At 42.8% G+C, this 23831-nt stretch overlaps 1 protein-coding gene across 1 annotated transcript in view; it reads left to right on the top strand.

The window, feature by feature from the left end:
• TCERG1L (transcription elongation regulator 1 like) overlaps positions 1-23831 on the top strand; it is a 233753-nt gene that overhangs the window by 166785 nt on the left and 43137 nt on the right. The window contains exons 5-6 of the mRNA XM_025206707.1: positions 11958-12052; positions 15349-15437. Of these exons, the coding sequence (XP_025062492.1) occupies positions 11958-12052; positions 15349-15437 (184 nt within the window). The remainder of the gene's footprint in view (positions 1-11957; positions 12053-15348; positions 15438-23831) is intronic.

Raw genomic sequence — 23831 nt, 5'->3', positions numbered from 1 at the left:
CACCCTGTTTGCGTCCCTGAAGACCTAACAAGGTCTTTTCTGACACACAGGGCACATCTACACAGGCAATTGATACAAAGTGATAAACTCCAGAGTTTATTGCTCCAGAATTTATTGCTCCTGGGCACACTGTTTCAGCATGGACCCAGGACCACAGCACATTGAGCCAGGTCAGAGTAGCCCTGGCCATCAGGGGACTCAGGGGGGGGGGGGGGGGCAACCTGTCAGCCTGGAGCTGCTTCCCCAACCCAGCTCAGTGTGCTGTGGAGAGGGTGGGGTGGGGGGAAGGAGGAAGGGGCGTTGGGGCTGGGTGCAGCATGAGGGTGCTATGGGACTATCCAGCAGGGCAGAAGTATGGGGCTATCCAGAAGAGCAGCATCTACATGTGTGCTGCTGCTGAGTGAAAAACTACACAGCAGGATAGTACTTGCCTAATAGGGGCTCACATGTAGATGCATTATATTTACTGCAAAGCTAATTACTCTACTCCACAGTAAATGTCTTGTGTAGATGCGCTCACAGTCCATTTATCCTGAAGACTGAGTTGGAAAAAAAAAACAGCTTGGAGAAGGAAGACCCACCCAACTTTTGTATTAATAGATTTTCAGGGACTCAAACTGAAGTGTGATCACATTTAGGCACTTAAATCCACTTACATGCCTAATAGGTGGAAGGGAATCTGGCCCTAAGTGGGTTTATGCCTGTGGTGGTGGTGGTGGTACATAATGATGGCTCTCACTTGCAAAAGCTAAAGTATGCATATACATACATGTAAGTGGTACCATTAACTTATATATAGGGCCCGGTTTAAATCATGGGCCCAGCTCATGGTGTGGTGACTCCCTTAATCTTGGAGTTCCCCCCATGCACCGCCCACATCACTGATTGATGGAGGGGCCCCGTTAGCCCCTCTGCTTGCTGCTCAGACCTGATGGCCAGGAGGTGAAAGCTGCAGTTTAAATATGCTGCCATTTTTTACTACTGCCACTTGCTGCTGAACAGACAGGAGGCAGAAACTGTGAAATATTTAAAACCATGGTTTTCACCTCCTGGTCATCAGGAGCAAGTAGCAAACACTGGGGCCAACAGGTCCTCTCCATTGATTAGCGACAGGGGGCCGCACAGGGGAAACTCCAAGATTAAAGGAGCCACCGTGCTGTGAGCTGGGTCTGTGATTTAAACCAGGTCTTACTTATATGGAACTGCTGACATGCATAGAATTATACACATTCATGTGTCTTGGTAGGAGCAGAGCCTAAATATTCCATTTGTATCCTGCCTAGTTCTGTGGACTTTCTTTGTTAACTATATCTCATAACCCAATGGTTTAATAATTATCAACATTAAATATACCTTTTGTAATCAGTTCATTAATGATTCACGACTTTCATTAACTGAAGGGATTTGTGTTCTTTGTAGTGAAAAACACAGTATGACTTTGATTATTCAAATATCATGGGGGATAGTGAATGCATTAGAGCATCAAGTTTCTCTGACTGAGGGGAATTTGAAATAAGAAACTTTAGGATGTGTGACCCTGTTTTAGATAATATTGAGTTTCAGAAAATTTAAATTTTACTGTAATGTTGTGACAGATTCCCCAGCTCTATTCACTAGGACATTATTTCTATTCAGATTACATTCCAGAAAAATGTGTTATAGACAGTTCAACAGCAATCTACGCACATAATGCTAGCAATTGTTTCTTCATCAGAAATACTATTCAATGGTTCATTCATGCCTTTGTTTTCTTCCAAAATCTAAAGGAATTTTGCAAAGGCAGTAGCCACATCATAATAAAATGCACATGCTTATTATTGAGTCTGTGCTAAAACAGGAGACTGACAGCTGAAAATTCATTCATCAGACTTGTAGTGACATATAACTAACAGATTGCAAGCAGTTAGGCCCTGTCTGAGGTATAGAAATGCCGTTCAAATCATTGCAACAATTTTGTTTTATTTCTGAAATGGATACTAAGAACTAGAACTGGCAACTATTCCAGCATTCATTTATCACCCTCATCATGATATTACCTGAACATCTTTTTTAATACATCCTGCAGATCCATTTTATTCAGCCCAGAGTGGGGATGCAAGTGATATTTGACAGCAGAGGCTTTGTCTATTCCATGCCATGCCATACTAGTGGGGAGAAGGAGTAGCAGAAGCCAGGTTCCTATGTCAGCCTGCCTTGGACCTAAAGTGGATCACTCTGGCCCACTGCCAGAACACACTGCCAACCCTATTGTAGTGCCTTAAGTGATGGGACTAACATCTCTCATGGGTGGTTAATTCTTTCATCTTGCCCCAGGGAAGAACTGCATGTGAAGTACAGTATTTTATATTTCTAATGATACATATTTTTTTAAATTGATGTTACTATGTTTTTGTTTTAAGTAAGACAAGGTCTATGTGGTGCACTTTTGTTCTTAGAGTGAAAGTTGGTGAATGCTGGTGGTCCTTAATTCCTGTGGAAGTCCATACTACAGTTTCAGGTTGAAAAAGGTCAGCAACCTACAGAACAGATTTGCCCTTGTGGTCAACAGTTCCCTGGCACTAGAGAATTGCAGCATGTTAGAGCATTACCTGATCTTGTGGCTATCCTGGGCCAGGACCATTGAGTGCCTTGACTGCTTTAATCTTGGTATTCTGTGGGAAACAGCACAGACATCAGAGGACAGTATAGCAGCAAGAACTATAAAGAGGCTGTATAACAGAGTATAGATTGGGCTAAAATCTCTTTCCTGTGTCAAAAATTGTCAAACTGAAAATAACTATAATGGGCTGAAAACCTTTAATACTTAATAAAATAAAATGATGAGGGTACCCAGTGAACATAAAGGCTAGGGACAGACATTCAAAAAACCTGGGCCTGAATTGATTCAATCTTTGCATGTTAGTCTAATCTGCAAAACTTGAACTGATTTATAGACATTCCCTTTTCATTCTTGACATGGGGGTACATGCCTGCAGTGGCTCAGGCTAGAATCTGGGGGGTGCTAGAGCAGCCCTCACTTGCTTCCACAGCACTGAACTGAGGGGGGGCATGGCCAGGTGTCAGAAAGATGCTCTGATTATTCCTCCCTCCCACTCTTCCCAAGCAGCCCAGCAGGGAATATTTATCACCCCTAGCTCAGCGTTTATCAACCAGTTAAGAAAACAAAGCCTCTCTCCATTAACTAATGGAGCTGTTCTTAAACAGCTCTTCTTAAACAGGTTTTCCAAGTAAGGACATTAAGTGACCTGTTGATTAGCTCCAAAAGCCTGTCTGTCTCTGTCGTCTCCCACAGCACAGACTGTAGCCAGCATGTGGTCTGCCAGCTAATGCTGAGGTGTCTGTGTAAGGCATAGGGGAGGGGGGAATAATCCCTGCTTAGCAGGGACAAGCCAAGCAGACTTTCAGTGCCTGCAAGTCTGTCCTGGAGCTGCAGCCAGGGAGCAGAGGGAAGGGGCCAGTCCTTCTGTGGAGCAGAGAGTCCTGCCAAGCCCGGAGTGCATGCCAGGATGCTGGGGGTATCTGGTTTAGTTTAAACCAGCCAAGGGTCTGGGACAGAGATTACATAAACTGGTTTGACCCAAATCAGTTAAGTCTAATATTACATTCAACCAGGTTTATCTCAAACCAGTTTCAGCCATTTTGAAACTGGTTTATGTGCACTCAACATCTGTCCTGTTACAGCTTTAAACCAGATTCTGATCACTTAAACCAGGTTGTGTGTAATGTCTGTTCCTAGCTGAAGAGACTTGTGAACTGGTTTCCTTTATAGACTGAAAGGATCCAATGAGATTGTTTTGAAAGAAGGTCACAATTGAGGAGACCAGTACACTTGCAATTTTTTTTTCTCCTCATTTTTGTTACACTAATTCAGAATTCCTCTTCAGTGGGAGAAATTAATATAATGAAGTATGATTTTTTGGTTTTGGACAATGAGATGTACTGACCAACAATGGTGTGGGGAAAAAATTGCATATCAGAATGGCAAAGAACGTAGTTCAAGAGTAGGCAACCTCCAGCATCGGTGCTGTCCCAGGGGAGCTGGGGTTGCAGGAGGGGCCCAGGCCAAAGTAGAGCCCCACTTACCTCCCACAGAGCCCGAAGAGCTGGAGGAGATGCACACGGCGAGACCGCCATTGCGGATAATTAGCCGCGCATATATTCAGCTGCGGCCGAGCAGCGTGGGTGGGAGACGCTGCCCGGCGGAGATAAAAAGCGGCTCCGATGATGCGGAGAGGTGGCTGACAAGCAGAGGCTTGAGGGGAGAACCCTCCCTCGGAGGGGCTCAGCCGCCACACCCAGCAGTATGGAGAGTTGGGGGTGGAGCCTGGAGAGGCTCCGACAGGGGAGTCAACAGAGGCAGCAACGACACCGACAACGGAGCCGGCAGGAACACCGGCAGCAACTTTAGCATAGAAGCCGGCAGCGAGGCTGGCAGCGGAGCTGACGGAGTCGGCAGTGACGCCGTCAGTAGAGGCGGCAGCAGAGCCAGGAGTTACGCCGGTGAAGTAGCCGGCGGAGGCCACAGCGACAGCACCTGGGATAGACCCGGCAGCAGCACCGGTGGAGAGACTGGTAGCAGAAGTAGGGAGAGAGTAACGTCGGCACACACCGGCACTTAGAGCAGAGAAGGAACTGGCATTAAAGCTTAGGAGAGGAGGTAACTGGGAATGTGGCCAATGGAGCCTTATCGGGCTGCACCGGAGGGCGGCTGAAGACCCAAAGAGGGACCTCACAGGTGACCTACGTGGCCCACTGCGGCCCTAGGAAGAGGCGGGGACTCAATACCTGAGTGGGGTGAGCCGCCGGGACTGTGGAACCCAGGCCTAGGGGAATCCACGCAGCCCATAGACCAGAGGCATCCTTCGGGGCCTCCTGGCCCAGTAGCTTGGGGTCTCAGTTGTCACGGTGGTGGGATTGGCACATCACGTCACAGGGTGATCAGTATAGGGCAGTAGGGTGTCAGATTGGAGGGACCAGGTCCAAGGACTTCGAGGACCATACACCAAGGCCCGAAGACTCAGGCACGTAGCTGGCAGGCCATGGGCAGAGATTGGGGAGAGCAGAGAATGCCAAAGGGGCCCGAAGATCGGCACCCCAAGGTGGCGAGTGGCTGGCGTGTAGGGGAGGTCGGAGCCATGTGAGTGCCCGCCGGGAGGTGCGACGACCCTGGAGGCTGCCCCAAAGGGGAACCCCTCCACTGAAGTAACATCCCAAGTCGTGGCAGATGAGTTAAGGGGACCCCCTGACGTCAGCAGGGGTAGCCTGTGGGGTCCACCCGTGAGCCCAGGGCAGGCGCGGTCCATAGTCCAGGCTAAGGCCGCACGGGAGCACCTAATCGAATGGAGGCGGGCACAGGTGCCAAAGTATGGCATGCAAAGGCTTTTTGTTTGGCATGAGTACCTCAAGGTACACAGTGGAGAAGGGGGTTCCACAACAAGGATTGGGCCCTTTGTGGCTCCCCTACTGCCCAACCCTGGCACGTCAACATGTTACTAGTCAAGGTTGTGGATGTTTTTGGCACTCTGCCCAAAAATGTTGCTGCCCCTGGTGTAGTCTATCCAGCATAAAGTTATGGTGTATGATGTACTGGGCAGTACTGAGAGACTTGGCTGCAAACCTGAAAAAGTCCTAGACAACAGAAAAGTCTTTTCTTCTATACCAGATGCATTACAGGTGTTTCACATATTTATGGACCGGGGACATAGAATTCTCTCATGTTACTTTTCTTCCTGTATTTCTGCCATGCAGTAAATCTGCAGGACAGTAGTGCAGAAGAGAACTGGTATGGACATTGTTGGGGAAGAAGGAAAGAAAAATGATTGCTCAGAGGGAAGTTTTAAGGAGAAGAGATAGAAAGCTTGGCAGATAAGAAGGAGATTGCACTAGGCAGAAAATACAGCATAATGAAAGACACTAAATAAATAAATAATATGGGCAGTAGAGAGAAGACAGAAAAGCATTAGGACATATTTTGGACTGCATGCTGACACTAACACAGGATCCTGCCCAAAAACACAATCAAGTCCAAAGAAGAAGGTACAACGAAGAATAGATTTGTACAGGAAGACACACATGCAGAAGGAGTAGGAGAGGTATAGGTATGGCAATAAAACATAGAGCTTTTAGGTACATGAACTTAATGTGAATATAATGATATCTAAGAAATTTAGGGAGAGTTTTAAAAGGGCTTTTAGACACCTAACACACAAATTTCAAAAGTGTATATATTATTAATTTCAATGAAGGTTAGGTGTCTAAATACCTTTAAACATATAGGCCCTAGCATATAAGGACCACAGCTCTTAAGCTGATGTAAATCAGCTATACTGTATGGACTTTATTGATGATAAACCAGTTTATACCAGCTGAGGATCTGGCCCTTAATCTTTACCATTAATTAACAGAGCTGATAGCTCTGAATCTTTACAGTTAATTCACAGCACTGAATAGTGTCTGCTTTGTGCTTGCTTGCTTGCTTCCTTTCTTCCTTCCTTCCTGTTAAATAAGTACAATAATAACTGCAGGGTCCTATCTTTAATAATATATATAAATTGTTTACACACATATTGTGTAATACACCAAAGATAATGCCTCTGGTAACACTTTACTTTTATGTTATGAATTATTATTCATTCAGTTCTACCTGCAGCAAAAATGTAGAGAAGTCTTGTTAATCAAATGTCTTTATTCAAAAGTCTCCAGCGCACCCTTAGGTGGCAGTAAAACAACTATAGCAACATATCCTTGTTAATTATGGTACTAAGCTTAAGAGGAAAAAAGTTTTTCTTGAAATCATGTTATCTTAATTGTCAGACTACAGTATATTTTATGAACTTTTATTAAACTGAATTGGGGAAGAGTTGATTTAAGAAGGGAAGATCAAATCTGTAGACTAATGTACCAAATACAAGAGAGCGTAAACATGCATCTCAATAGATGTCCTTTCTTTCAGCAGGTATAGAAGAGAGAAATGTTTGAAGTGACCTGTTAAGATTCCCCCTTATGGGCAGCTGAAGCTTCTGGTTTTAGTCCGTAGGTGGCCTCTGTGAGCATTGTTCGCTTTTCCAGCAAATCCAGCTCTAATGTTTTTCTAGTTCTCAGGTGCCCTCATTAGCAAAAAGCTTGTGCTGTGACAACACTTCTCAGCTATATGTGATCTAGTTCAGCTACATATTGTTGTGCTAGATGCAAGAATCCCTTGGCTGAAATTCTGTGGCTTTTTATATGGCCTTTTTTTATACAGGAGATTAGTGTCAATGGTTCTAAAAGTACCATATGTCTTAAAATTAATTAATCTGAGGTATATAATGTATTTAGTGAATTTAGCTTTTTATTCCTGTTTTTTAATCATTTTTGTCAGATTCTGTTGAATATACACGCTATTCCAAACTGTTTACCTATTTTTTTGTAAATATATTTTATTGTGTGATTAGTTGTGAAATGTCTTATGGGATTATTCAGGTATGCATGCCTTGTTCATTATGTTTCAGATGTGTGACTTGTTCCCTACATCGCTTTACTACTTTTACTTTCTAAATAATACTGATAGGGGAGAGAGTTTAAAAGGAAAAATGGGATCTAGACTCTGACATCCCTTTGACTTTTTCAAAACCCTTTTAGTTGAATTGTTTTGTCCTAAAAGTAGTACCTCTAAAATATATCAAAAGGAAGAAGAATCAGATTTTCTTTTGATTTGTTTTACAAAATCTTTATAAAATGTATCAAGCCCATCAGATCAACTTTGATGTCTTCCTATTAATCTGATTCTGTCTACTCAGTCTCACTTTTCTGGTGCTTTGTAGTATGTAAAAGCAAGTGAAAACAAGTTCAGTTCTTGGCCTGACATTTTACCAGTAAAATCCCAGATGTTCACCTTTTTGTTTGAAACTGTGGAAGCAATGAACAAATTAAATGTCTCATTTACAAATTCTTACACTGCTAATAAGATTTTAAAATAAGATATAATTAGTGTGTCTACTGAAAAGAGGGAACATTTGAGGGGAAGGAAAAACTAGAGATATTTTCTGTTGTAGTAGGTATTCCTTTCATAGTCACTGAGATTTTCAACAAATTTAAAGCCTTGCATGGAGGGTTTTTTGTCTTTGTTTTTTACAAATGCTAAATGGGCTCTGGTGCTTTACCTGGTTTAATAAAACAAAACAGTATTTCTATAAGTCTCTGAGAATTAGTGTTGCTGCAGAATATGTGGTGTCTCAGGGTTCCCTGTCCCCTGTGTGAGCTTCTCCACAAATTCTGATGCCCTTGTCATGAAATAATTCTTACATGAAAAATAGAGTTACTTTTTGATTAATGAATCATAGGGAATGACTAGAGGGGGGCTAAAGGGCTTCTAATTATAGAAATACAGCAATAAACAAGAAAAAATAGAATACAGATGCCTAATGAATATGAAGCTGGGGGTTTTTTTTTGTTTCGTTTTGTTTTGTTTGTTTTATTCTTTCAGATTAGGTAAATTCCCAATAATCCCATCACCAATTCTTCTTTCACCTTTGAGTAATCCAAGGAAGGAGCAGCTGTTTAACCATTTATTTACCTTGATCACTGTTTTGGTTTCAAACCAGTAATATATCTTTAATATGTATATGTATATGTATGGGAGTAAGGACCTGAGAGAGTAAGAAAAGCTTCATTACTAGATCCATTAATAGTTTAATTAGTAAATATAAAAAGTACGTGTTGCAGGTATAGATTGTAGACCATCATTTCTACTGCACATAGCTATGGCACCATAGTGTACTTTTGCAAGAAGACACATTTCTGAATCATTCCAGTTCCATTTTAACAAATTGTTCTGCTTTGATCAAAAATTTCAGATATGTATGCTAGGGAAATAAAGTAACACTTGTCAGTATATAGTCTACTGCAGAAATTTTTGCTTGACATGTTATTACCATGATGTTTGATTGGAAATTGCTCAGCAGAGAAAATGTATAGATAAATATCCCTGAGCTTTGCAGAGTTTGAAATTAAATCTAAACTTAATAGTATGGGGCCCATTACATAGATTCATAGACCTTTAAGTCCAGAAGTCCCCTTAAATCATGTAGTCCAAGCTTTGGAATATCATAAAGCATATAATTTCTTCTTTTTATGCTCCACATACCATATTTATCTGAATCCAAGATACCTTCGGATTTAAGGTGGACCCAGCCCCTGATAATTAGATTCTATCCATGGAAATGTATAAATTTGTTACAGTTTTCCATGGATAGAATCTAAGTCATGGAAGGTCATCTTCATTCCCTTCTCTCACTGCTACAGTGAGGAAAGAAGTGGTAGGGGGCAAGAGGCCAGACCTCTGCCCCTTAGATTGGACTCCCTGGCCATATTTGACCCTGTCCTCCCCTGCTACTTATCTTTCCCCTTGTCCCCTGCCACCTGAATCCCATGCCTCTAGCCCACCCATGCATGTGCCTACCTCCTTACCCCCTGCTCCCATGTGCTGCCTATCCCCCTGCCCTTTACCCCCCCGTGTGCCTGATCCCTGCCAACTGTCCTGCCCCCCACCATATCTGCCACTCCACCCCCTGCATCTGTCCCATCACTTACCTTCTGCTGCTCTGCTCCACCTCCAGAGCAGTCCACAGTGGCAGCCCCTGCCTGATGCTGCCCTGCTCATCTAGACAAAAGTGATGACTGGTCTGGGGCTGGAGGGGACAGCTGGAGCAGACGGTAAGCTGGGTGGGGTGCAGGGAAACATGCTGGAGAGGGGCATAAGGGAGAAGCACACTGGAGAGGGGCAGGTCTCCCCTACACTCTCCCCAAGCTACACAGGTAAGTCTTCCCTGCATACCCTCCCTCACCATGCAGTCTTCCCCACAGTCCCCTGGCCATGTGCCCTCTCCCCTTCCATACAACCCACCCTGGCTTAGGGAAGGCAGCAGTTCAGCTCCTGCATCATCTTCAAGCCCAGGGCCAAGCCAGAGCTGAGCAGTTACCTTCCCCAGGACAGTACTTAATATTGCTTGGGAGGAAAAACCTTGTCTTGGATTTTAGTAAATATGGTAGTTTGTGATCATAACCTCTTCTGACCTGTGAAAAAGTGTTAACCAAATTTGGTTAAATTAAGGGGAAATGAGAAAAGAACCCTGCCATATCATGAAATATACATAAAGGAGCATGGCTTTCTTTGATGTCTTCTGTCATTTCCTATACAAAGTAGCATTTTACTTTGAATAAGGAATTTTTTTACACAGGTGTAAATTGATTTACACCTGTGCAAATTTTGATTATGTAAGATACTAGGCAGTAAAAAGGCTGAAATCTACGGTATGTGAGATTACCTAATTTTGAGCCTCCTGTTTCAAGGGACCACTTTCAAATAACTGTTTAACTGAATGCCCATTTCCTCTGCCTTCCTCAGATTTACAGCTATTATCAGTCCTGTAAGTGTTTGCCTAAGTATTTGCCTAAGACATTTTCAGTATACGTAGACTTCATATTTCAGCAAACCCAATAACTTTGTAGACTGCTGTTTCAGAGGAGCTCTGAACAGTTAAGAACATATATATGATCTGCTCAGGGAGCAGATACAGGCAGATTTGAACAAGCTGGAAAGTGGGCAGAACAAAATAGGATGCAGTTTAACAAGGATAAGAGCAGAGTACTGCACCTAGGGAGAAGGAGTTATCAGTACACATACAGATTGGGGGAGGACATGCTAAGCAGCACAGCAGCACAAAGGGATCTTGGAATCATAGTTGACTCAAAGATTAATATGAATCTGCAATGCAACGAAGTGATCTATCATGCATTAACAGATGCATCACATACAGGTCTAGGGACATGATACTTCCCCTCTATGCAGCACTGGTAAGGCATCAGTTGGAGTACTGTGTTCAGTTTTGTGCGTCGCACTTCAAGAGGAATGTGGATAACCTTGAGAGGGTCCAGAGGACGGCCACTCATAAGATTAGAGGCCTGCAGGATAGGTCCTATGAGGAGAGGTCGAAGGACCTAGATCTCTTTAGCCTCCATAAGAGAATGCTGAGAGGGGATTTGGTGGCTGTCTATGAATTTGACCAAGGGGGGTGGGGGGCACAGCAAAGGAATAGGAGATGCTCTGTTTACCAGGGCACCTCTTGGAGTAACTAGAAACAATGGCCATAAACTGACAGAGAGCAGATTTATACTAAACATTAAGAAGAACTTCTTTACAGTACAAGTTACCAGAATCTGGAATGGGCTTCCAAGGGCGGTGGTGCTCTCCCCTACCTTGGGGGTCTTTAAGAAGAGACTGGACAAACACCTGGCTGGGGTTGTCTGACCTCAGCGTTCTTTCCTGCCCAGGGCAGGACGTTGGACTCAATGATCTGCTGAGGTCCCTTCCAACCCTGAAAATCTATGAAATCTGTGTTCCTAAAAAGGTCAAGAAGAGTTTTATCATTGGTATCAATGAGAGCAAGAGGGAGACCTTCTTTCAATAAAGCATTGAGTGAGAAAGAAACAGTAGAGTTTCAGCCGGGGGGTGGGGGGGGAGGATATTTTGATCTTCATGTCGTTTTCTTTTGTTTTACCTCATCCCATTGTTTCCTGACCTGGTTGACATTCTAAGGTAGGAGTTTATCAGCACATAGCACAATGGCAGTCCATAAATACTTATAAAGTTGCTTTGTTTCCATCACTGCAGGTTTATAGTTCTGTCCCTAACTTAGATTGTAATTTCACCCCAGGCCTCCACGTTCTCTTAGATGACACAAGCAGTGCCTTCAGAACCTGTTAGCTTAGTGCCACAAGCAAAAAAAATGTTAAGGCAGTTTGGCTCTGAAGATTTGACAGATCAGTTCTACCAAACAGCACATTTGCTCATTATTAATAATGTAACATTTTGTCTAACCAGGGAGTTTATTCTCTAAGGGGTATAAGTCCTCAAGACACCTCAAGGGGTCACTGATAGTACATTTATTATGAATTTTAAAATTATTTTTCCTTTACAGATAATGGCAAAGAATCAAAGAGAGCCTCCTGTCCACGGACCTTGATTTTACACAGTGACAGGAAAACTAAACCTACAGAGAATGATGACAATAAGGTCTGTTTCTTATTATAGATTTTGTTCTCTTTTAAAAGGCATTATAATAATATTGAATACCAGAAACTAGAGAGTGAGCAAAGGCCTATTGCGTGATCTGAAACTTTTCCTCTTGATACAGGATTATTCCATATACTTTGTGTTTTATGAGCAGTCTATCAAAACTCTCTGCCTGGGTATCTTATGCAGCCTTCAGTGCTGTAGTATTTGTGGGCCTCCTAATTATTTTAGTAACAGAAAAGACAATCTACATCTTTCTTTCTTCCTGATCAGATTTTGTTATCTGCTTGTATGTAAAAAAGGGGGAGGGGGAGGGAAAGAATGAAGAGAATGAGTGGAAACTGTTTTGCATCTGTGTTTGAAATTCAACCAATGGACAACTGAAGAAACAAGTAGCCCATAATTCAGAAATTGTTTATTTCCATGGATATTCTTATGTCTTGTAGGAGGCTTCCTGACTTCCTTCCTTCTTCTTTCCTTCTCTCCTTTGTTTCAAGTCAGGAATAGTCAGAGACATGAAGCCTTCACTTTGATAGAGCTCGGATTTTTTTTTGTCTTTTATTATGGCAGTTTAAATGGTTTAGAAAATCAGGATCCCCAAAGCACCACCATCAAATATCTATAGATTCCCAAATTCCAGATGTTTGTGCAGAGCTTCTCCAGAAGCCCCTAGAGATAAGAGCCTGGTCTTATTACTAGTGTCCCACTTTATTGCCATTGCAGTGTTCCCATTTGCAATCTTATGTGTACTCAATGAATGTACTGTTAATTCCTTCTTAAGATCATGCACACAGTTCTTAAATATAGATATGAATTTGACATGAATGGATTACAAATGTTTTCTTTATGTGTTTCATAGATCCATATACATACTTAAACATTATATACATGCATTATTATTAGCATAGGTACAGTCTTTTAATACGGGCAAGGTTCTTTGGGTAGATGTGATATCTTTTATTAGACCAACTGAGTAGTTGGAAAAAAGTTCTTTGCAAGCCTTCGGGTGCAATCACCCTTCTTCAGGCATAGGGAGTATCTCCTTAGACCAACACGGCCACAACCAAAAACCCAGAAACATCTTTTTATACATATCTTTTTCATTACTGTCTTCTAAAAGATAAAGAACCTGAACCTAGTTCCCTTCAAGTTAATAGAAAAACTTGCTTTCCTGATGCAGATCTTAAAAAAATTAACAATTAATAATAGGTAATGCCAAATTATTAGTATCTATGAGTTAGTATAAAAGAGCACTTTTAACATGCCAGTTTGTTGATATGCTTGTCCCCTTTGAGTAGAAGACAGTGCTATTCCAGGTACTGCTATGGCAGCATGCCATGCAATACATTGCCATCTGCATACACTGCACTTCCCAAATGTGGCATGTGTGGCCAGTGTGCTGTTTATACCACAGCCATGGGTAGAGCACCCAGTCTGCTGCCTCCCATGCACACACAGGTTTACACCACAACTACAGGGAGAGCACCCTAAGCGTTGTGTAAAGGTATAGCAGACATTACTGTTCCATTCTTATTTTTATTTGCTTGTCTGCCCCTTCCATACTTTCCAGCACCTTTGGCATCATTATACTTTATGCAGCCATAATGTTTCAGTCATTCATCACTCAGGCACTGCATCTGCCTCTATCTCTAGGGATGCACTAGGTATCAAAAGTATTACTGAGTGCTTAGCATTTGTAAAATACTTGGAAGATGACCAGCTTTGTGTACTTGCTTATTATTTTTTAATCATATGATTTTCTTTCAAGCATTAATGCTGTGTTCAGCTATTATTATCCCTCCTGCCTCTTTTCCATTCATTTCTTTAAGTTACTAATATAAATTGATTTTCCTTTTTTCCTTTATTTTTATAAACACAACCATATAACTATATCAAAAACACATATATAAAGAATGTTGTAACACATTTGGGAGTGAAAACTGTTATTATCTATATAAATGTTTCAGTTACTTCCCTCAACCTCAGCTATCTATTAGGTTTTACTCAGAAGCAGGGCGGGACTATGTCTCATGCTGTCTTTTCATTTTTAATAGACTTGTATCTCCACATTGCTGTATAACTGTGATGCTTTTCTTTTATGACCCTCTTGCATTAGATATTTATAGTATGGCAAAGAGGTGGAGTAAAAATCCATACCTTTTCCATGGTGAATATGTGCCATATTCTCTCTGTCCATTCTCCCTTATTTGGCAAGATTACCCATTTCCATGCTATGGCTATCAGTTGGATGGCTGCTGAGATGAGGTGGATGAACAGAGCTTTATAATAATCCATAGTTGGAGATTTAGGAAATATCCTCAGAAGGAAAATTATGAGTGAAAGGGGAAGATAAATTGCTTTTCTTATCTGTTTAAACACTTGCTAACTGTAGATTCTAGAGTACCAGATAAAGGGATGTTTATGAATTTGCCTATTTGTGAATGAGCTGTATTTCCAAATAAATCAAAAATACATCAGTGCAAGGTTTGGTAGCATCAAAAACATTATCAAATATGCATGCACACGCGTGCGCGCACACACACACACACCAATGCATATACATGGTTTCAGAGTAGGTAACATAGCTGATGGAAGCTAGAGAAGAGACAGTTTTGACTATCATTCATTTGCAGAGTAATGTGAAATTGCCTACATTTAAGCATCTAAGAGTGACAGAACCATTATTAACTTATGCAAAGCACCATCCACCTCACTGCATGCAGTCCTTACTGCAAGCACTTTCAGCAACATATCATTCAGGTTGCCTCCTACAGACTTTTCATTTCCAGTACTTGCAGAAGTGTTTTGTAGTCGACGTAACACTCAAGCAACATTATCCATTCTACTTTTTCCTCATGCTTTTCTGTATGTACAAGTTTGCTTTGGGTCTGCATTTAACTTAGGTTGCCTTGTATTTAGGTGACTTTTCAGATGCTATATCCCTCCCTGATTATGAACTTTTCAAGTCTCACAGCCCATATTTTTTTTCTGATAATATGGTAACATGGACAAAATTGTATGAAGAATCCCAAATGCACCATTATCAATGCTACTTACAAACACATCTTTACGTCTCCAGTTTTCTATATGCAATATTCTAAACAAGGCAGTGGTTATGTTCTTTTTCAGTTTACCCTAGCTGGCTTAGATGTAGACGGTTGGTCACATTCAACCAAATGGAACAACCAAGATTTGTCTAATCCACTTCCAGTTAAAATGAAGTCATTTGTATTTTATTGGCACTCTTGGGTATCAGTTTCAATTGCTGACTAATCTTTGTCTATTTCTATGTCAAGGATCATTCTTTAAAACTAGTAAATGAAGATGACAGAACATCCAATGGCAACAAGCCTGTGGCATCTACTCCTGTTCCAGGATCACCATGGTAAGCACATTCAAGCCTAATAATAATCATTTATCAATATAATTGTTCTGTCAAATCTGCATTAGTGTTTTGTTTAGTTTATTAGTATGTATTAGAAAAAGAAATAATATTCTGGATGTTGGATAACACTTCACTGTTTTCTTTTAAGCAGTGGCATTGTAGCTTTATGTCATTACCCACATAATTGCAACAACAACAAAAAAGATATAGCCACATGCACAGTATGAGACAACTACCAAAGATTTATAAGGTAGGTGGAGTAGGCTCCTGATAGCAATTTCTAACTCAGCTAGAAATCAATTCCTGCAGAATGTAACTGATTGTTTTTCTAATGCCAGTGTTATGTTTGGCTGCTAGTATTGTATCAGGTACTGCTGTACTGACCTTCAGCATCACTATTTGAACTCTGATCTTGTTAGATTTCACTAGAAGAAATCAGTAGAAGGTCAGATTTGGTTAGTGTTTGCATGACCTGAAAAGAAAATGTAATTGCTACAAAGTACATTCTTGAGTCCCAGTCTCAATCTACCTTGAAGTCTTTGTGCATAAGGTACCACAGAAACTGCATATCCTGCCTCAGACTGTAACCCAAATCCATTTAGGAAGATGCACTGGGGGCAGTCTCCTCCACTATCAGAGACCAACCCAAATACACCTTCATCGATGCATAGCAATTCTGTTTTGAAAAGAAGCAGCCTTCAATACTTATAATCCACCCAGAAAAAAAACACAAATGCCTCTCTTGTTCTTTCAGCCGGGAACCCCTATTCAGCGGCATCACATATGGATCCAACTCACACTGAGTGAAAGCTCAAAATGACTTATCAGGGGAGCCATCTAAATAACCTAGGAAGAGTGCCCACTCACCTAATAGCTTAGTGGTTAAGGCACTTGGGATGGGAACCTTCCAAACCTTTTTTAGCAAGGTGGGGTTTTCCCACTACCCAGAAAAGTGCCTTAACTGCCAGGCCATGGACAAGCCAGGGCCAAGAACACTCTCCGTCTTCTGCTGAAGCTGACCCAGTTAGCAGCCATGAGGGGGAGGTATGAGGCCAGAAGATTTGTAGTCTGGTGAGGAGGGCACTGGCCTGGGACAGACAAAGACTTGAGTTGCAGCTCTTGGTTTCAGTTATTTTATTTTATTTTTTCATTTTTCATTGAATGGTCTTTGGATAAAAGGCACAAAAGTCTAGTGAGCACAGGCTGGGAGTAGGGTCCAGAACCCATGTCTCCTTGGTGTTTAGGATGCGATCATCCTGATCTCTGTTATGCTTCTGTGGAGGTTAAGGACAATTGTTGTTATACTGGGTTTTTCTAGATTTTATGCCGTGTGTGTGAGATTATTTAAAATATTGTGACCTTAACTTCCTGGCCAAATTATAACTTGGGTCAATATATTCTGCGTAATGAAAACCTTTATTTAGTTTCAAATGGATCGATGTAATTCTTTGCTTTCTACCCTGATCTGCTGGATGTGAGTTCCTTTGTGTTCTTTATCCATATGGGTAAATTTCTGTAGTGGCTTAAGTATTTATTGTGCTTTTTCACCAGTTTGTTGAAATTTATGGGATCTCTGGGCAAAATGACCTGTGTAAATATCCATCATTTTTTATTATACTGTGTGATTGCAGTCCAACCATGATATAAATACATCCTTATGTTATCACTAATTTTGGCAATACAGGTTTCTCTCTATTTATGCAGGTTATTTATATGCGAATTTACTCTTATGCAATGATATGTAGACCCATAATTCATTATATGCAAGGTAAATTTGCTCTTACGTGATCAGTATAGATGCCCTTTCCCCCCCCTCCCCCCTGTGCCCAAGCAGGTATGTCTGGGGGGAGAGAAAAGGGCCATGGCCCCACTCATCCCAGCCCCAGCTGCAGTGGCTCTGGGAACAGCTGGTGCCAGCTGCCTGCAGCCTCTGGGCTGCACTGTTCTCTGCCAGTCCCCCCATGCTTGGGCTCCATTTGTTCCCACTTACCTCTACTCCTGGGCTGCACTGTGCCCTGGTGCAGGCAGATGGTGTTGGCTGCTTCTAGGGCCACTCCAGCATGGGCTGGGGTGAGTGCGGGCAAGCGGAGCCCTGGGCAGTGCAGGGCACGGCACTCACCCCAGCCCTGGCTATGCAGCCCCAGGAGCAACCAACACCAGCTGCCTGTACCAGGGCACAGTGCAGCCCAGGAGCAGAGGTGAGTGGGGACAGTGGGTTCACTTTATGTGAATTTGATTTATGTGCCGTTCTCCGGGAACGCATGTACTGCATAAATTGATGGAAACTTGTATATGTTTAGATATCTAAGCATGCAGATGTTTTTCTTGTGCTGCCATAAAACCTAAGTGAACAGATGCCCTTGCCACTTGTTGCTCCATAAGGGCCCAAAAGTGTGGGTGCTTCAATTCCTAGTAATAGTTTATCATGCCTTTTCACAATGGATGTCTGTTTGTTTATGTCATGAGAGAGTGGGCAGCCTGGAGCTGCCTGTGCTTTTCAACTGCCCCAAGGAGGTGTTCTCTGTAGGACAACAGCCCCAAGCAACATCTGTCTGCTCATCTATCAAATCAGCTGTGCCAGGACACATCCTGGCAAAGCCAATCCCTCCACAAAGATGATATCTTTTTGTACCCCAATAGTTGTTTCTCTTCATAACATCTTGAATCACATGAAAATAGTGCACCCTAAGGAACTGGAACCATTAAACACTTAGACATTCTCCTATTTGTCCATTCTTGTACAGTAGGGCTTGTAATCAATTATGAGATTCACAACATTTCATCATCTTTAGCAATATATGCTGAATGGTTAAAGGGGCATTCAGTACATCAATTGAAATCACACCTCTCCTCAGTCCAGATTTGAGATACCTTACTCATAATGAGCGAATCTTTTCTAAAACTCCCATTTTTTTAGGCGGATTCTTTTGTAAGACAGTCAATAATCAATGAGTAAGGATATTTCAATCTTCCTCTTTTTTCAGGTCTTACTGTGACCTATACTGTTGTTGTCTCCTGCTCTGTTGTGACAACAGCCAAGTTGTACCACAAATTATGTTGGAACATGGAGCATGACTATAGGGTGCTTCTATTATAATTTAAATCCTTTTGGGATATAACATGATGTTTTGAAAGTAGATTTGCAAAGCCATGCCAAGTAGCTGAGTAATTAATAAATTCAATAAAAGCCTGAATTTACATCAACCCCTCTCCACCCGTAGGTTGGCTCCATGCTTCTGCGGGATTCCATGGTTGATGTGACATCACTAGGCATATGCTGGGGTGTCATACTGGAGCAGAAGCAGGAAATCTGAGTGGGGCTGGAGGTTGTGCCACTTAAAACAAACCAAAAGGTGAGTTTCAGTTGTTACTGTACTGCCAGCCCCTCTTAGTTTTGTAAGACATTCAGCACATAGTGCAAAAGGTAATGGAATTCAGATCAGTCCAAGACCAATCCTGCATTCCTGAGTCAAAAAAAAAAAAAATTGAAGTCCTTTTTGGCAGGCATCTGTCAAAGAAATAAAATAAGCTACTTGTTGCATTTTATAGGACCAGTAGTGAATATATATTTGTCAGGAAGATACATAAAATATATGGCATGCCATTAATGTGTTTTTCATGCAATAGGTTGTATTTAAATATATTTTACATAATAGTAGCTCTTCCTTACTACAATCAAAATTGAACAATTTTGCAAAATGAAATATGTATTCTTTGGTAAATATGTGCATAATACATCTTAGAAAACATGTAACAAATACCCACAAACCATATTGTTGAGAATTGGCATTTCCTCGTGATGACTGAGTTCATACGTCTCAGAATGCTTGTTTCCTAGAGTATGTGTATAGACTCAGGCAGAAGACAGTACATCAGCTTACATCTGGCTTATATTTGGCAGTTTACAGCTCTTATAGTCCAAAATGTTAGAAATTTTTAAGACTAGAGATTTCTCAGTGTACTGTGATTGCTTTGCACTCTGACCAAAAAAAAAAAAAAAATAGAAAAGAAAAAAAGAACAAGAAACTAGCTAGTTAGTTAAACTGCTTATGTAGTAGACTTTTATCACTATACAAGTCAAAGAAGTGGGGCAGGCTTGCTAAATCTAATAACATCCTTTTTTAAATGGAAGCTGAACATGAACATTCTGGCACTAAATTCTGTTGCATCTATAAATTCTCTTTTAAATTCAGGACCCACATAATCATACAAAATACATGGGATATGTCTTAGGGCTACAAAGATAACCTACACCGAAAAATATTCTGGATTTTAGTCACTCATGATTTTCTCCCTTTGTCTGCATATAGGTTACATTAATAAATACCTGTGAGAGTTATGAACTGGTCTCATCTATCATAATGATGAAACCTAATGATAAGTTAAAGGTCAATATTAGCTACTTCAGAACTGCATTATCACAAAAATATCCTGCTGATTTACTTAACTGTAGATACTCTATCAGTCAGAGCTATAAAAGACCTGTTATATGACTTTATATATCCCCTAAGGCCACTTGTTTTTTTATTCCTATTTTATCTTTCCACTGGCTTGTCCAGTGCGATATTCTATAAGTATAAAAAAAGAGTAGAAGCTACAAAAGGCTTGATCCTACAAAGGTTTACATATATACTTAACTTTAACACTGAGTACACCCATGGATTTTGGTGGAATTGTTCTCACTGTTCAAATATAGGAAGTGTTTGCAAGGCCTAAAATAGGACACACAGTTTTTTGGGATTGAGGGCCAGAAAAGGGTGAAATAATCAATAGAGAGAGTAGAGCCAGTAGGAGAAGGAAGATAAAAAGGGGAGAGTCAAAAGGAAGGGGAGCCCCATTTTGACTGACCTCTGATAGTATCAAAGGCTAAGTACAGACATTACACTTATCGCAGGATAAGCACACAGAAAGTGCTCTACAGCTGTAACTGAACAGACTGTCATGGCAGATAGAGCACTTTAAAAATATTGGATCCTGCTCTAAGTTAACCCTGGGTGGATATAAAATGAGACCAAAGCGCTGTAGGTTAGAGTGCTTTATTAAATATGTACCAAATCCCATCGCGAATCCCATGAGGCTTCTTCACACCTTGTTCACCCCTCCTTGCAAGGTGGTGCTCTAGCCTCAGCCAGAGCTCGTCTGTTCTGCCCAAGCACCAAGCTGATCCCACCTTTGGGCTGTCATTGACAAGAGTCAGCAAAGCCTCTGTCCTCAGCCCTGCATCCTCCTTCTGGCCAGCTGTGGCCCCCAGCCAGGAAAGGGAGGAAGGGGTCTCTGTTCCTGCACCACCCCTAACACCAGGGCACCCATGTCCCTCCTACCCATCATGAATCACCCCAAAGACCTGACACAGAACCTAGGAGAACCCACTGCTAACAGGCACAGCCCCATGGGCACTGGGCCCTGGCACATCTTCCCAGGCAGCCCCAAGGCCAGGCACCCTGCCACCTAGGCCCCAACATGCCTCCCCCCACTGCAAAGTACAGGTTTCCCTCAATTTATGTAGGTTTTATATATGTGAATTCATTCTTATGCAGTGACCCTTTTCACACCCAAAATTCATTATATGCGAGGTAAATTTGTTATATGCAAGGTAAGCCTGTAGTGGAAGGGGGAGGGGCTTCAGGCAGGTGGCATCAGCTATTCCCAGGGCTGCAGCAGGAAGCTAATCAAAGGGAATCATTTGAAGTGAAGGTGCAGCTACAGCTGGAAATGTCCTCTGAGGAGATGATCTTGCCCCTGATCAAGAGCACCCAGCATGGCATGCAGGAAGAGAGTTATAGTGCAATGGAAATTGGGAAACAGGGAGTCTGAGCATGTGTCATCTACTTCATGGATTTCCCCCCTTCCCCCAGTTTTGACACTACAGACTACAACAAAGGTCACGGGCCCTGGAACACTGTTTCCCACACAAGGGGCCACAGCTGTCCTGGACCCATTCTGCTGACACCTCACTGCCCCCCTCCCAGAGACTCAGAGCATGTACCAGCCCCCCCCACTACCAGTCTGACCTTCATGAGCCATAGCCAGTCCTCCCCCAACTTCTCATGATGACTCAGGCTCCAAGCAAGCCTCATGCAGCCTTGGATAGTACAGTTCACACCCACTCCACACAGCCATGATGGGGACCAATGTCCCAGGGGAAATGGGGGGTCCTTTGGAGGGATAAGTACAGGAAAAGGAAGAAGGAGCAGGGGGAATTGCAGCCACTACAGGCTATCACCACAGTCACAGCCTTCTCATGCCATTGTGGCTAAGAAGACCAGAAAGGGGTTAGGGTTGTGGTGGGGGGTGAGGGAATGGTAAGGCATGGGGGAATGGTGAATCATTCTACCATGCATGCTCACAGTACATAGTCCCAGGCCTCTAATTGCTCACAAGATTTCTGTCCTACAGCATTCAGCAGAGTAGTGACCCTATCACTTGCTTCACCCCAGCCCTATCATCTTGGAACACAGCCAAGGCACCAAGTTACTTTCCCCCTGGCCTTAGCTGCTTATCAGCTCAAGTCTCATTCAGTGGGAACATAAATCTATCTTTTTTACACCTCCCTGCCCTATCTCTCAAGGCCAAGCTGACCTGGGAGAATTGAGTCTAAGCGCATCTGCCCAGAGCAGTTGTATGGAACCTCCCCCCCCAAAAAAATGGTAGGAATGGTACTGAAAACATTTACTGAGCTCCAAAGACAAAGTGTAAAAAACAGTTACAACTTTGGGTGCATGCTGTCTCTCCCCAGTTGCCATTGCCATAGGCCCTGTTGGCAGAGAGCACCCTGAGGTTAGGGTGCAGTTGCTGTACAGCAGGAAATTCACCCTATCTTAAAAATCCCTAGTCCTCCCTCTATCCTTTCCTCCCAGAGTACTCTGAGAAGAAGAATGGTGCTGGAAAGCCAAGGGCAGCCCATGGAAGGACTTTATCTAGGCAACTGGGGTCTGGGAAAATTCTCTCTGGGTTCGGTCATGGGCTGAGCTGCATATCAATAGCAGTGATGATTATGAACTCTTCTGGAGATGTCAGCACATCGTACAGAGCCACAGGTAGCAATCAAGGTGCTAACTCATATTGAGTGGCAACCTGGAGTTCCCCAGTGTGGCAATGCAGCAGATGACCTTCCCCAGCTGTTGATATGTTCCTGAGGGACCATCTCCAGCAGCAGGAGCACAACATATTGCCTGGGGCTCCCCTGGGAGAACTGGAAAAGTTCATCCCTCTGGGCCTGGCTGACTCTCATCAGGGGAACCTTGGGAACACAGAGCCAGGTCATCAGGGACACAGGGCTGAAGTGTCTCTCCAGATAAGGAAGTATGGGGGAGGGTAGGAGCATCAGAACCTCACTGTCCCACTTGCATCTCACCCTGGCAATGTTGGGATCTAAATGATGCTCCTACAGAGATCCAGCACTGAGACACCTCTCCTGTAAGGGAAGGAAGGGGAAGGGAGCACTCTAAAAGCCCTACTGGCATTCCCCAGGAGTGGAGCAATTGCCCACCATAGTGCCTGCAGAGGAACTCAGGCCCTACCTCCCCAGTAACTAGGGCTGTGCAAGGCTTCAGACAGAGCTTTGGATCCAGAGACACTTTGGACATTTCAGGGTCCAAAGCAGCATGTCTGGATCAAAGCGCTGGCCTTGTTAGGCTTCCTGAAGCAATTCAGAGTTTCCAAAGCTCTTCAGAGCTGCCTCAGAGCCACCTCGGAGATCCGGCCATAGGGTATAATGGGGAATCAATAAAATATCTATAATTTGTTGTTTTTTGTCCAATTTGGATGAAATTTTCAGGGGTGGTAGACTCTGCAGAGAGCATGAAGCCTGCCAGGTTTCAAGAAGATCAGTGCAGGGGTTTGGAGGGAACTGCACCCCAAGTTCTTGAAAGCAAAACTCATGTCACATCTAGGCATTACAACAATCAGGTAAAAACTGCAGGGGTGGTAGCCTATGCTGAGGCCACAAAACCCGCTAAGTTTCAAGAAGATCAGTGCAGGGGTTTGGGGGGAACTGTACCCCAAATTATTGAAAGCAAAACTCCTGTCACATCTATGTGTTACAACATGGGGGAGGGGAGGTCAGAAATGCAGGGCTGGTAGCACTTACTGAGGCCACAAAGCCTGACAACTTTCAAGAAGATCGGTGCAGGGGTTTGGGGGGAACTGCCCCTCAAGCTGTGGACTAGCAAAACTTGTAACATGGGTGCTTGTGGGACTGACTATCTCTGTCTTGGGGAGCGGGAGACACTACTGCAGGCCTGGCTGCTAAACTACTGTGTTACCAGTTACCAATCAATCATGATTCACTCAGGGACCAGCTCAATACACAGGCCTTAGCTAATGTAGCCAGTTAATTGCCATCAGTTAGCACCTACAAAACCAGGCTAAGGAGAGGAAAGCTTGGGTGGACAC

Source organism: Alligator sinensis, unplaced genomic scaffold (assembly GCF_000455745.1).
Source record: "Alligator sinensis unplaced genomic scaffold, ASM45574v1 scaffold1055_1, whole genome shotgun sequence".
NCBI lineage: Eukaryota > Metazoa > Chordata > Crocodylia > Alligatoridae > Alligator > Alligator sinensis.
This window is presented reverse-complemented; position numbering and strand designations above follow the sequence as displayed.